The sequence below is a fragment of the Squalius cephalus genome, assembly GCF_949319135.1.
Source record: "Squalius cephalus genome assembly, chromosome: 11".
NCBI lineage: Eukaryota > Metazoa > Chordata > Actinopteri > Cypriniformes > Leuciscidae > Squalius > Squalius cephalus.
This window is the reverse complement of record NC_137132.1, coordinates 4,059,609-4,074,745: the sequence shown is the minus strand read 5'-3', so window position 1 is coordinate 4,074,745 and position 15,137 is coordinate 4,059,609. Positions and strand designations below refer to the sequence as shown.

Sequence of the window (15,137 nt, the reverse complement as noted above, 5' to 3'; positions counted from 1 at the left end):
TTATCGATATCGACCGATATGAAACACTTATATCGTGATACAGTTTTCAGCCATATCGCCCAGCCCTAGGTCAGAGTCTCTCTGAAACTCGAGGATTGTGTTGCTCCCGGTCAGCCATGCTGAGAGTTTACCAACAGTGTACAGGCAGTGTTCATGAAAAGAAAAGGCAGTTGTGAGAAACTGGCCAAAGTGTCAAACCATTAGGCTCGTGCAGAACCAAGCGCTGGTCAAACATGTCCATTCCAGATGGCCAGTTTCTCTGCTAAAGTGAGTGTGCCAGAACCGATGGCTTTGTCACTGGAGATTTTAGTTTAACTGTGCTGTTAACATTTGCAAGCCGAGCAGATTCCAGCGCTGTTATAATGTAAATGAAGAGGATCATTATGTATTAAAGGACGTCCACTAACATACACAGGGCTGTAGTGATCCATAGTGAAGATATTGTTCACTTTTTTTTTCTTTAAATCGTTTAAAGACACAGAACAATTGTGTGTCTCAGAGCAACACATAGCAATGTTTGGTTTTCTAAATGAATCAGCATTTTTGAGCGAGCCATTCATAAATCCATTCCTGAATGAATCAACCGTTTGAATGAACCAGTTGGATGAATGACTCAATGGTCTCTCTAGGTTTTATTTTTATATTTAAAGCATTTTATTTAAAAAAAAAAAAGTTTATATACAGGTGCTGGTCATAAAATTAGAATATCATCAAAAAGTTGATTTATTTCAAGAATTCAACTTAACAGGTGAAACTCATATATTATATAGACTCATTACATGCACAGTGAGATATTTCAAGCCTTTATTTGTTATAATTTTGATGATTATGGTTTACAGCTTATGAAACCCACAAAATCAAAATCCCAGAAAATTAGAATATTACATGAAATCACACAGTAATTACACAGTGATACCATGGTCATTGAAGCAGGTTTTGGTTATTTTGCCAGTGTGGGCAGGTGCAAATCCTGCTGGAAAATGAAGGAAGCATGAAGTGCTCTGGAAATGTCCTGGTAGACGGCTGCGTTGAGTGGACAGCACAGTGGACCAACACCAGCCGATGACACGGCTCCACAAACCAACACAGACTGTGGAAACTTCACACTGGACTTCAAGCATCTTGGATTGTGTGCCTCTCCATTCTTCCTCCAGACTCTGGGACCTTGGTTTCCAAATGAGATGCAAAATTTGCTCTCATCAGAAAAGAGGACTTTGGTCCACTGTGCTTTATTAAATCCAGAGTCAACGCAGCCGTCTACCAGGACATTTCCAGAGCACTTCATGCTTCCTTCATTTTCCAGCAGGATTTGCACCGGCCCACACTGCCAAAAGAACCAAAACCTGCTTCAATGACCATGGTATCACTGTGTAATTACTGTGTGATTTCATGTAATATTCTAATTTTCTGGGATTTTGATTTTGTGGGTTTCATAAGCTGTAAACCATAATCATCAAAATTATTACAAATAAAGGCTTGAAATATCTCACTTTTCATGTAATGAGTCTATATAATATATTAGTTTCACCTGTTAAGTTGAATTCTTGAAATAAATAAACTTTTTGATGATATTCTAATTATGACCAGCACCTGTATATATATATATATATATATATATGTGTGTGTGTGTGTGTGTGTGTGTGTGTTCAAAATATTATGTTTAAAACATTAGTCACATAGTATTTATATGCAGTATTTATGCAATTGTAATAGCAGAGTAACAGGGTTCCCACGACTTGGTTAACTTCAAAATCAAGGACTTTCAGGTCCAATACCCTCAAATTCAAGGACTTGATGTAGGAACACATTTCAAGTGAGAGCAAAGTTACATCGTGTTAACTTGTAAGACACATTGTTACAGTTTTCATGTGTTAAACACAACTTCTTTTTGCATTAATTTTTGGCCATATGTGACCCTGGATCACAAAACCAGTCACATGGAACAATTTTATGAAATTGAGCTTTATACATCACATGGAATCTGAATAAATGAGCTTTCCATTGATGTGTGGTTTGTTATGATAGGACAGTATTTGGTCGAGATACAACTATTGTAAATCTGGAATCTGAGGATGCAAAAAAATGGAAACATTGAGAAAATCTCCTTTATAGTTTTTATGTTGGCGATTGTGCAGCATTCACTCACACAAATACATGTTTTATATATTTACGGTAGGAAATTTACTAAATATCTTCATGGAACATGATCTTTACTTAATATCCTCATGATTTTTGGCATAAAAGAAAAATCTATAATTTTGACCCATACAATGTATTTTGGCTATTGCCACAAATATACCCATGCGACTCGAGATCCTGGGTGATCCAGGGTCACATATGACAGAGATCTGATATTCTATATGTCGTATTTCTGTTTTGCATAAAACTGAAGAATATTCGGTACATCCTTTACTGTATTCTGAAATGATCTGGTATTAACTTTTGCATGAAACTATGAAACGTTGAGGTTCCATCGTAGTAGTTTCGTGCGCGCGTGAAGGTCATGACAACGTACAACACAAAGTACCTCATGCGGGAAACACTAAACGTAACTAACGTAAATCAAGCAAGCTAGTATGCATAGGCCACGAAGTGTTGGCAAAATAAAACATTAGCAGACCAGAGGGAATAATATGGATTTTTTTTCCAGAAAACTTGCACAAAATAAATTCAAGCACTTTCAAGGATCCGTATTTTTGTATGTTTATTTTCCAAAACTTTCCGAACTTTCAGATTCACAAACTTTCAAGGATTCAAGAACCCGTGGGAACCCTGGAGTAAATTCTGCATCTTCTGTGCCACTTCTGCAGTGTAAAAATGTATTTTGTTGATGATTTGATTTGTTAATAATATGTAAAAAAAACAAATCTGACAAAAAAGATGATGCATTCATCTAATAAGGTTATGAAAAAATCATCTTTTAATGGTAAAAATGCCCCTGGAATCATTTTAAGGTGTCAAAAGTTAATTTCTGTCACTGTGAACTAACATGAGGAATATGAAAACGTTTCCACGACAGGCCTAAACAACCCGAGATATCAGCAAAAAAAAACTAATAATCGTCATCAACAATATCCCATAAATATTGAGATATCATTTTTTGTGAATATCGCACACCCCAAAGACATTTCTGCTAATTTCATTGCTGTTTTCTGTATAAATATAAAAGTGCATTTTTAATAAGCTTTCCTGTGTTAATCAAGCTACGAGACAAACTGTTGTTTGTTGTTTTACATCTAAAGTCTCAGTAGAGTCCTGGCCAGAAAGGCGGCTTTTAGCAAAATAAAAGAGTTTAATGAAAAAATGTAAGTGTTCATTTTTGTTTAGTTAAATCAGCTGAGAATCAAATGAACAGATTTATTTTCTCCACAAGCATCCTGACTCCATTTCACCGCTGCCGCTGATGCTAACGTCTCTAGACAAGCCGGACGTTCCCCTGCGATTAACCGTTTCACATGTGTGCTAGCGAGCGATCCGAGGAGACGTTTTAGTGGACGGGGATATTTCCGCAATGCAGATCTGTGGACGGAGGTGTGAGGTCAACGCAAGTGTCTCCGAGCCGGATAAACCGCAGGGAATCAACAAAAAAACAAGCAAAATTGACTGGAAAAACATTATGCTGCTTCGCTCCTCAGATAAAGCAACTCATATTGAACGACTAGGGGTCAAATTCAAGCCTCAGCGCTTATTAATCGAGAGAGGAGATGAAGAAAATGAAGATGAGGGAAGAAAGCGGATGCGAGTAGATCCATTAGCTTCTCTTTCTCGCCTTTAAGCGGGAGATCACGGATGACTGAATGACTCTGGTGTCGCTCTGGGCTCGAGGATGAGCAGTTAACGCTCCACTGACCTCCGCGCTGTGGAAGAACAGCAGGAGCGAGATCTCGGGCCTTCACTGGCCCCAGCGCTGGGCTTAAACTGGGCCGGAGAAGAGCCAACTGCAGCCTGGCAAACCATATCAGGAAACTCTCCTTTTCTACAAGGCCTGACACACACACACAGACATGGTCGAGACTCGCTCCAGGACTCCCATGATGCCAGACATAGAGAATTAGACCATAGATGTGCTACAAATGTCTGCGCACTTTTAAAAATAAAGCTTCCAAAACATAGAGGAAGCATTTTCTGGCTCTTTAAAGCAGCTTTCAGTGAACATTCTAAAAAGAACCTTTTGTGGAATGGAATAGAGTCTTCATGGAACCATCAACGCCAATTAAAGAACCTTTTGCCAATAGAGATTTTGTCTTCTTTCAGACTTGTGGTGAAAAAAAGTCCGAAATACACATTTAGGTCTTTATTTTACTGCACTTCGTCTGTTTGCGTCTGTAGAGTTCTCATAAATTCAACAAAAGTTGTTGTTAAATCCTCATTTAATGTCATCACACACACTGTTAGAAAGCTCTCTCTCTCCTGTACAATGCCGTCGGATCCAAATATGGTCATTTCCTTTTTATCAGCAACCAATCGTGAAAGTAAAAGGGCTGAATGCGCAATCTCATTGGCTGATATAAATCTCTAAAGCCCGTTTTCTCAAAATGACTTTTCTCTCATTCTCCGAGTCCGAAATCTCCACTTTAGTAGCACCGATATACACCAAACTCTCCAGTCTTGTACCTAGTTATATTATGAAGACATTTACAGAGGAATCTGTAAATATATTATTCCTAGCCTGATTTATATAACATTTTATTCCAAAAAAACATGGCAAAAATCTATTTTTTAAGGCTATTAACAGTATATTCTGATTTACAGGAAAACAAAAGTAGATATCCATAAATCCCTCTGTAATTTTTTCCCCATCTAATATGTGAACACAATGAAAAAATTATTTTGAACCTGGCTTTATCCAATACTCAGATTTTGTTTTTTTAAAATATATGCAAATTAGCGCATATTTAATTAGATCATTCCTAATTTGCATATTTAAACATTAAATTACAGAAAACTTGTAATATATTTTTTTCTCATCATGGTAATGTAGGTAATCAACTGGGAAAGTTTCATGGTGATATCTGCTAGTTATAAATGTTACCTGTAGTGTCTCGACTTTAAGCTTTAGTATATATTCATTTGTTTATATGTTTATCAGTCTTGTCTTTATAGATTTATGTTTTCGATATGTACAGTAGCAATCTGGTGTTGATCCCAAAATAATTGATTCCAAATAAATTATTATTACTCAGTTATTAAATGTATAATTACACTGTAATATGGACACCTTAAAATAAAGTGTAACCACACTTTAATTTACAGTCCTGTTTCCCATGTACATACTATGTACTTATTATAGTAGTTACAATAACTGTGTAATAACTAGGTACTAACCCTGAACCTAACCTTAACCCATGTAGTTACCTTATAGTACACTGTAAGTGCACATACTTTAAAATAAAGGTTATCAATAACAGTAAATTATGCATAATTACATGCAACTAACCCACAACCTAATCCTAATCCTATAGTTAGTACATGTAGTTGCTTAATTTTACTCAGTACTTCAATATATAACTACACTGTAACAATGACACCTTAAAAGTGTAACCAAAATAAATGTCAGATTTGAAATGTGTTTAATGTTTTTCTCTCAATATTCAACAGAAGAGAGAATTGAATCGCAGTTTCACAGCATTTGATTGGCTGTTCACTACTGATGTCACACTTTCATATATGCATGTGCTCCATAGTTATGCATAAACTCAGGATCAGAGAAAGTTGATTGGTTTGGTTTTGTGAACCCTGTAACCCTGAGTCTGTTCAACTACGGGCCCCTGATGAGTTCAGTGCTGACACAAAGCTTTGACGTTGTGTGTGTTTCTGACGCTCCTTACCTCTGTCGGTGTCGTACAGGAACACGAAGCGGCTCCAGTCGTAGTGGTCGAGAAGACTCATTAGCGCCCCCCGGATGGAGGGCCGAAGCTGTAGCACGAACTGAGTCTCGCCCTCGGCGGGGAAACTGGGCGTCACCAGAGAGATGTGCAACGCACTGCAGAACGACGTCAACGTGTGGACCGAGCGCTTGTCGTACAGGCCGAAGATCGCGAACACTCCTCGGGAATACTGCGAACAGACTGCGAAGAAAGAGAGGCAGACTGTAAGTGCACAGAGAACATCTCACACAGTGAACAATGAGGAAAGACAAACAAATACAGGGTTTGAAACTTTGAAAATCAATTTTTAAAGTTACAAGCCATTCAGAACCTCTACTAGCCAAAACAAAATGCTCAGAAATAAACCAGATTAATAGTCACTTCTTAGATATAAATATTTTTGAATTAAATCTGATTCTGAATCATTGAATGGCTTTCAGTTTTACTACAGCAACATCCTTGTTTGCAGATAAAATATAGAAATATGACAAAAAAAATTCTTTGTGCTTTCGCTTATAAAAAAGAATTTATTTCATTGTAGTTTTCAAATATAGCTTACTCTATAAAGTGATAAAATAAATACATTCCTGTGTTTTTAATGTTAATCAAACAAAAAAGGACGAAGAAAATATCACTCGCTGCTCTTGGCCGAATAACTTTTGTAATTTTAATAAGGATTAATCTGTTTAATTTATACAGTGAAGACTATGCAGTGTTATTTTACACCTTATTTATTCAGTGACTATCAAAGACAAGTAACAGTAGTTTTCAGGTAATGTTTAAAATGTATATTAGTCAGGCTACTAGTTTAGCTGTGGTATTAAAACTGGAATAGAGAATTGTGAATTTTCACTGGTATCTAAAAATATATAAACTATATTTAAACTATATATATTTTGGTATATAAACTTTGGTGTCAAAACTGCAAAACCAGCAAAAAGTTAGTTTTAGGCTCTATGTGTGTGTGTGTATATATTATTACACATACTATACATTATAATGTAGTTTTTGAATTACATTACATTGCATTATTGTTTAATATTCATTTAAAAATTGTCAAAATGGCAGAAATCGCACAGTAAGCTATAATAGGAATAATTGTCTTCATGCAAAATATATTTTCTTCTTTTGATTTTGAGGTGAAACAGGTTTCTTGACAGGTTTCGTAAGATTTAAGTTCAATAATAAACACATTTTACCACGTTTTTCTGAGAGAGAGTGAAAGAAAGAGACTTCAGTAGTCAGTTTTTCATTTTCAAAGGAGTCAAGCAAACACACACACATTCACACACAGGCGCTCACACACACTCACACAGTTTGTCTGTCGGTTCTTTGATGTAAGTTTAAAACGTTGCGTTTTCTATGAATGACATACTCTGGTTTTTCACTGCAGGATCAAACAGACTGTTCTTGCTCTCCTCTTTTATTTGTCACTCAGGTGTTTCTATCATAACAGTCTTTCTCGGAAACTCAATTTTGTCTCTCTAAAGAATTTGTCTGTGTGTTTGTAAAATATTGATAAAAAGATTAACATCAATTTGAAAAACATCCATCCCTCTGTTGGCATGACGGAATTATTGATGATGAAAAATAATATGAATTTCTCTATCATAATGTACTGTCTGATTCATCAACAGACCAATTAATGGAAGGACGAACCGTCTGTCCAGTTATTTATAGACTGAACGACACTCTCGACTCACAGGGGGAAAATATCAGTCACCATGGAGACACAGGCGACAGTTTGTAAAAGTGCTGTGATGATCAGGATGGACTGATTATGGAGGAAGAATAATATTTTATTAATACAATGTTAACTGTAAAAACCAAAGTCTTACAATGCCTTATCAGAGACTTGAGGGGAAAAGGTTGTTGCTGAAGTGAAGTAAGTTATTTTGATGAAACATTATGAATTTTAGTTGTTTTTATGAAAACTAAAACATGAAAAAGATCATTACTTTGAATAAAATATATATAATTTGTCACAACTAATGTGGTAGTTCTCAGAATGAAGACGAGGAAGACTAAATGCTAACTTTCTTTAATAAACATGAAGATAATACATGGAGGAAGGCAGCGAGAACAATCACACAAACTACTCACATATAGATGAGAACTGACAATGAACTGAAAGAAACAGGGGGTATAAATACACAGGGAACTTAACGATAGACAGCTGAACGTAATTAGTAACCCAGGAGACTACCTAGCAGGTGATCAAGATTGAACTGAAGCACATGAATCCAACACAGAAATGAACACGACAAAACATAATACTGACAGTACTTCACCCTCCCGCGAGGCGCGACCTCGAGCCGAATGTAAAAGTCCAACTGTGGAGGGAGGGAGGGGGTTTTGGAGGAGAACGAGGAGAGTCTGAAGATGGACAGGAGACAGGAAGGGAGAGCAGAGAGGAACACCAAGGTGGAACTGGCAGAGGGAGGAGCCAACGCAGAGTCCCAAACGTCCTACAGGGTGGAGCCTGGGCATCGACCAATGGCAGTGGAGCGGGACGAGCTGGAGACCATGGCGAAGCCGTAAGGATGACATCACAGGCTTGGAGGGCCGAGGTGACGTTATCGGCTCGAGAGACTGAGGTGGAGACGGGGACCTGGCAGAACAGGGCGACACCGGAGGGAGCGAGGACTACGGTGGAACCAGAGGGAAGGGGATCCCGGTGAAGCTGAAGGGGTGGAGGGTTGAGGCACAGCCGAAGGCCCGGAAGTCCACAGCGAAACCAGGGTGATGAGAGACCAAGGTGGGACTGGAGGGATGAGAGAGCCCGGTGGAGTCTTAGTGATGATGGACCACGGCGGAGCTGAGGGAGCGTAGAGCCAAGGCGTATCCAAAGGGCTGACAAGTCGAGGTGGAGAACTGGGCCTGGAGAATTGAAGTGTAGCTTGGGGATCCGTATCACAGAGCCGAGCTGGTGTCGAAAGAGCCCGAGGTGGAGCCAACGAACTGGCGGGAATCAGTAGCAAGGGCAGAGTTGAGGAGCTATGAGACACCAGCGGGGTAGATAAGTCCAGGGAATATGATGGAATCAGTGGAGATGGTGGCAATGGGGTGGGCAAGATATTGGGTGGGATCACGTCATCCATGCTAGAGAATGTGGTAGGCTGGAGTGGGATGAGCTCTGTGGTACAGTTAATAAGCCAGCGCTCCTCAACTGGCTCATTTGAGAACTGTCTCACCGGACCTGACTTCTCGCTGGATCTGGTGATCGACTCCAGCCTCGAGACGGGTGCGGCGACCTGCCCAGGCTCCAGGGTGGACTGTGTGGCTGGAACAGGAACAGGTCGAGGAGCAGGAGCAGGCCGAGGAGCAGAAACAGGTCGAGGAGCAGAAACAGGAACAGGTCGAGGAGCAGGTCGAGGAGCAGGAACAGGTCTTGGAGAAGGAGCAGAAACAGGAGCAGGAGCAGGCCGAGGAGCAGAAACAGGTCGAGGAGCAGGAACAGGTCGAGGAGCAGGAACAGGAGAAGGTCGAGGAACAGGAACAGGTCTTGGAGCAGGAGCAGAAACAGGTCGAGGATCAGGATCAGGAACAGGAACAGGTCGAGAAGCAGGAACGGGTCGAGGAGCAGGAACAGGAGCAGGTCGAGGAGCAGGAACAGGAGCAGGTCGAGGAGCAGGAACAGGAGCAGAAACAGGTCTTGGAGCAGGAGCAGGAACAGGTCAAGGAGCAGGAACAGGTCGAGGAGCAGGAACAGGACCAGGAACAGGTCGAGGAGCAGAAACAGGTCGAGGAGCAGGAGCAGGAACAGGTCTTGGAGCAGGAACAGGTCGAGGAGTAGGAACAGGAGCAGGAACAGGTCGAGGAGCAGAAACAGGTCTTGGAGCAGGAACAGGAGCAGGAACAGGTCGAGGATCAGGAGCAGGAACAGGTATTGGAGCAGGATCAGGAGCAGGAACAGGTCGAGGAGCAGAAACAGGTCGAGGATCAGGAGCAGGAACAGGTCTTGGAGCAGGAACAGGTCTTGGAGCAGGAACAGGTCGAGGAGTAGGAACAGGAGCAGAAACAGGTCGAGGATCAGGAGCAGGAACAGGTCTTGGAGCAGGAACAGGAGCAGGAACAGGTCGAGGAGCAGAAACAGGTCGAGGATCAGGAGCAGGAACAGGTCTTGGAGCAGGAACAGGAGCAGGTCGAGGAGCAGGAACAGGAGCAGAAACAGGTCTTGGAGCAGGAGCAGGAACAGGTCAAGGAGCAGGAACAGGTCAAGGAGCAGGAACAGGTCGAGGAGCAGGAACAGGACCAGGAACAGGTCGAGGAGCAGAAACAGGTCGAGGAGCAGGAGCAGGAACAGGTCTTGGAGCAGGAACAGGTCGAGGAGTAGGAACAGGAGCAGGAACAGGTCGAGGAACAGAAACAGGTCTTGGAGCAGGAACAGGTCGAGGAGTAGGAACAGGAGCAGGAACAGGTCGAGGAGCAGAAACAGGTCGAGGATCATGAGCAGGAACAGGTCGTGGAGCAGGAACAGGTCGAGGAGCAGAAACAGGTCTTGGAGCAGGAACAGGTCGAGGAGTAGGAACAGGAGCAGGAACAGGTCGAGGAGCAGAAACAGGTCTTGGAGCAGGAGCAGGAACAGGTCGAGGAGCAGGAGCAGGAACAGGTCGAGGAGCAGGAAAATTGAGGAATTGGTCAGGGAGGTGCTGTCGCGAGGAGTACGAAGCGACCTCGATGCTTCTGACTCCATAGAAGGAGGTGGCGGGCGAGTTGCGACATACGGCAGGAGCGTAGACCACCGTGTCGGTTGATGTATTCTACTGTCACGGTATTGTCTGATCGGACTAGTACGTGCTGACCCCTGAGCAGTGCAAGGAAGCGGTGCAGGGCGAGACGTACAGCCAGCAACTCAAGGCAATTGACACGAGGGCACTCTGGCCCGTAGAAAGCTGAGGTTCGTCCACGGGGTGAAGGTCTGACAGCAGGCCAGAGTCACTGGGACTCGGAACGTGCCGTGTTGCCATGCCCACCTCGGGACTCGATCGCAAAGCCAGTGCTGAAGCGGTCTCATATGAAGCAACCCGAGCAGTGTTGCTGTGGATGCCATATGCCCCAGGCTCTGACGTGGCGGCGGCCATCCTTGCTGAGGGCTCAGGCGGCATGACGTCGGTGGCCATCTTTGCTGAGGGCTCGGGAGGCAAGGCGACGGCCATCCCCGTCGAGGGCTCGAAAGGTATCACATGACGAAGTTCATGCTGGGCAGGCATGACGTGAAGACATTCAGGCTTGATAGGTATGACGTGAAGCTCAGACTGTGCAGGCCTGACGTGAAGAAACTCAGGTTGTGCAGGCATGACGTGAAGATATGCAGGCGGTGTGGCGAGGAAGATGGCTGGTGATGGTGGTTGATCGTGGCAAAGAACATGTTCTTTAGGACGTCATCTGTCCAGTTGACCTGGTGTGAAATTTCTAGGAACTCTTTCACATATTCTTCGATCGAGTGGCCATTCTGGAAACAGGTTATTAGACGATCGGTTGGGTTTTGATGGATGCGGGAAATGCCCATACTTTATGTTTAAGGTCAGTTCTTCTGTCACAACTGATGTGGTAGTTCTCAGAAAGAAGACAAGGAAGACTAATCGCTAACTTTCTTTAAAAAACACGAAGATAATACATGGAGGAAGGCAGCGAGAACAATCACACAAACTACTCACATATAGACAAGAACCAACAATGAACTGAAAGAAACGGGGGGTATAAATACACAGGGAACTTAACGACAGACAGCTGAATGTAATTATTAACCAAGGAGACTAACTAGCAGGTGATCAAGACTGAACTGATAAACTATATATATAAACTCAAGCTTATTTTATTTCAGCTAGTTACCAGGGCAACATTTCTCATTTTCATTTACACTGTAAAAAAAAAAAAATTCTCATATGTTGCAGATAAAAAAACATCTAACATCCAGTAAACCCGATGGATAGAATCAAGTTTTTGTCCTACATTCTTCTTCTTACTGAATATCCCGTTTCGCTCAGTATTACGTCAGGTTTGTGAAAAGCGTTTCATGTCGACTTCAGTGGCATCAGAGATGTCTCTCTCTCTCTCCCTCTCTCTCTCTCTCTCCCTCTCTCTCTCACTCTCTCTCTCTCTCTCCCTCTCTCTTTCTCTCTCCTTCTCTCCCTCTCTCTCCTTCTCTCCCTCTCTCTCCTTCTCTCCCTCTCTCTCTCTCTCTCCCCCCCCCCCTCTCTCTCTCTCTCTCTCCCCCCCCCCTCTCTCTCTCTCTCTCTTTCTCCCCCCCCCTCTCTCTCTCTCTCCCCCCCCCCTCTCTCTCTCTCTCTCTCCCCCCCCCTCTCTCTCTCTCTCTCTCTCTCTCTCTCTCTCTGTCTGTCTGACTCTGTTAAAAGAGGTCTTGTGTTATGTGACTGTTATAGTCGCTTGTCTTGTGGGGAAAGAGAAGAGCGGATCTTTTTTAACACAGCCTTGAGGTGTCTGAGCCTCATGTTTTTAAGAGTGTGTGTGTGTGCGTGTGTGTGTGTGTGTGTGTGTGTGTGTGTGTGAGTGAGTGCTTTTCTAACAACCTTCAGGGGTGTGATGAAAACGCAGTCTAACACTGATGTCACTCTGCTAAACCTTCTAAATTTAATACACCAGTCGACCTGACCTTTTGTCAGCCCACACTCGCACACTCACTTTATCAATCTTTTACATTCTGATGAATGTATGAAATCACCTTCAACCACAGAAATAATTGAGATCAACTGTGTGGACTCTCTATTTATTATATTCATTCAGAGATGTCAAACTATTCCACCTTTCCCTGTTCTTACTCTGACACCACATCCTAACCTGGTGTGTGTTTCCCGTACAACGCCGTAACTCGCTGCTTCGCTACTATAGTACGATACATCATTGAAGAAATCAACTAGCCAGTCATTTCTGTTTCCCGAAACCATATTGTCGCAAAGTGGTCGTTGAACCATGTTGGTTAATGATGTCACGCAGGTGTTGGATTACTTTAATGAATCTGTTTGAGATCGAATTAATGCTAGATGTTTTGCTACAAATTTCAGACACTGCATCTGAGGACTATTTCTCATTTTTCTCAGTTATTTTGCTTTATTTCCAGATTCAATCATAAGCCGCGTTTCCATTACCCTTCAAATTGCGCAAATTGAAATTGCGAATTGAAAATACGCCCAATGGAAACATGTCAATTTCGCAAAAACTCGCATTTGTCGGTGATTTTCAGGCGATTCCAAAAAGAAATATTTCGCAAAACTGCAATGGAAACAGTTTTTGCGCATTTACAGGTCAGCTGACGTAGACGACGCGGTGTGTTTGGACAGAATACGAGACAGAGCTCTTTATTAAACTCATATAAGACAAAATAATTACAGGAATACTGGATTCTAAACCTCAAATAAATGCCACAATCAAGACCTCGAAGCAGAAATGAGGGAGAAACACCCAGAAACACCTCATATGTGGCGCTCACAAGTATAATAAGGGTCGTTCCTTACCATTAATGCTTGAAAAACACACATAAGTCTCCTTCAATTAATAATAATGGCCAGTGCAGTGGCTGGGATATACATAATACTACCAACATCCATCGCCATGGTTTTTGGAATGATTTTACTGATCACGAGAGGAAAAAATGTAGTTTTAGTCACATAACAGCGGTTAATGGAAACGCCGTCATTTCGCAATAGATTTTTGACGACATTTAGAAAAAATCGCAAAAGTTTTGCGCAAATCTGTAATGGAAACGCGCCTATAGACTTGTTCTTACGTAGTAGAGCACATGCGCACATGCGCACTCTTCAAAAACAACGCTTTAAATCTATCGACAAACTGAAAGACGTAAATGGCATTTGTATGTATTCTAAATAAAAGATATAGATTGTACTGAATGTCAGCTTGCTTATTTTGCTCAAGATAAGGATTTATTGAGTCCTCTGCTTCTGACCACAGGTCGAGATCTGTCGTTCCAAACACACAACTGTGCGATGCTGTTTGCGAATGTTCTTTGGAACGATAGTTTCGGGAAACACAACTCGTTGAACTGCTGATAACGACGGAACTTGCGATCATCGTTGGCTAACGATGCTTTCGGGAAACGCACCCCTGGAACGCACATTTTTAGTGTGATTTTCTGTACTCACTGTGCAAAATGACTACATTCACAGCCAATGAGAATGTACTGTTATGAGGCGCAGGAACCAATGAAATTCCGTTGTGGGCGGGGCTACCTGGTGCAATTTCGTTAGAGCCCGCCCCCTTTTTCAGCAGCGCTGGTTCCGGAAGTATTTTTTCCATTCATTTTTCCCATAGAGTTTTTTAAATAGTCTTTATTAAAGAGTTATAAGCCATGAATCAAGCCAATCAGCTACGAGGAGTGTCACAACACTACAGACTTTGATTTGAAGCAAAAAAAGTATTTGAAAATCAGACAAAAATACAAAGGTACGAGACTGAACTTAACAGGTTTAGTGAGGGAAAGAACTACAATCCCGTGATGCATTGCGAACAGCATAATCAAATTAAAAATGGAGAACTACTAATTTACAAAGGTGTGTAAAAACAATATATTTTAGGTTTATTGCAATTTATATACAGTGCTATGCATAAGTTTAGACACCCATGCTAAAGTTGACTAAAAAGAGGAATAAAAAATCATCTTTTGGAAATTGAATTTAATGCCTTAATTAAAAAAATTAGGAAAAATCCAACCTTTAAGGACACCAATTTTCTTTGTGAATGAATAATGTATCGTAAATAAATAAAAGTTCTTCCTTAAAATACAGGGTGCATAAGTTTGGACACCCCTATGTTAAATTCCCATAGAGGCAGGCAGATTTTTATTTTTAAGTATTTTTTTTTATTTTATTTTTAGGATACTATGCATCCTGATAAAGTTCCCTTGGCCTCTGGAATTAAAATAGCCCCACATCATCACATAGCCTTCACCACACCTAGAGATTGGCATGGTTTTATTTCAGTTAGCCTAATAGCTGGTTTGATTTGCATTGAGAGATGATCTTATGGAAAGTACTCCATGCCAATGACCATGACAAATAAAATAAGCCAAAAAAGAGATTTATCTCAGACTGAAAAGTCAAAAATTATTAAATCCCCATGAGAAGGATGCAATACTACAAATTGCAGTTAAGGCATGACCAACTTATGCATAGCACTGTGTATATATATATATACAAACATTTCAGTATTTTGAGAGGGTAGGGAGGTCGACTCGATTACATCATTCGCAGTGCTTCATGCAAGTGGGAGGAGCTAAAGAGAGGTGGAAACTGA

General features: G+C 41.5%; 1 protein-coding gene across 6 annotated transcripts in view; it reads right to left on the bottom strand.

The window, feature by feature from the left end:
* gria4a (glutamate receptor, ionotropic, AMPA 4a) overlaps positions 1–15,137 on the bottom strand; it is a 128,397-nt gene that overhangs the window by 82,412 nt on the left and 30,848 nt on the right. For all 6 annotated transcript variants that reach the window (XM_079886598.1, XM_079886596.1, XM_079886599.1 and 3 more), the window contains exon 3: positions 5,829–6,068. In XM_079886598.1, coding sequence (XP_079742724.1) covers positions 5,829–6,068 — 240 coding nt within the window. The remainder of the gene's footprint in view (positions 1–5,828; positions 6,069–15,137) is intronic.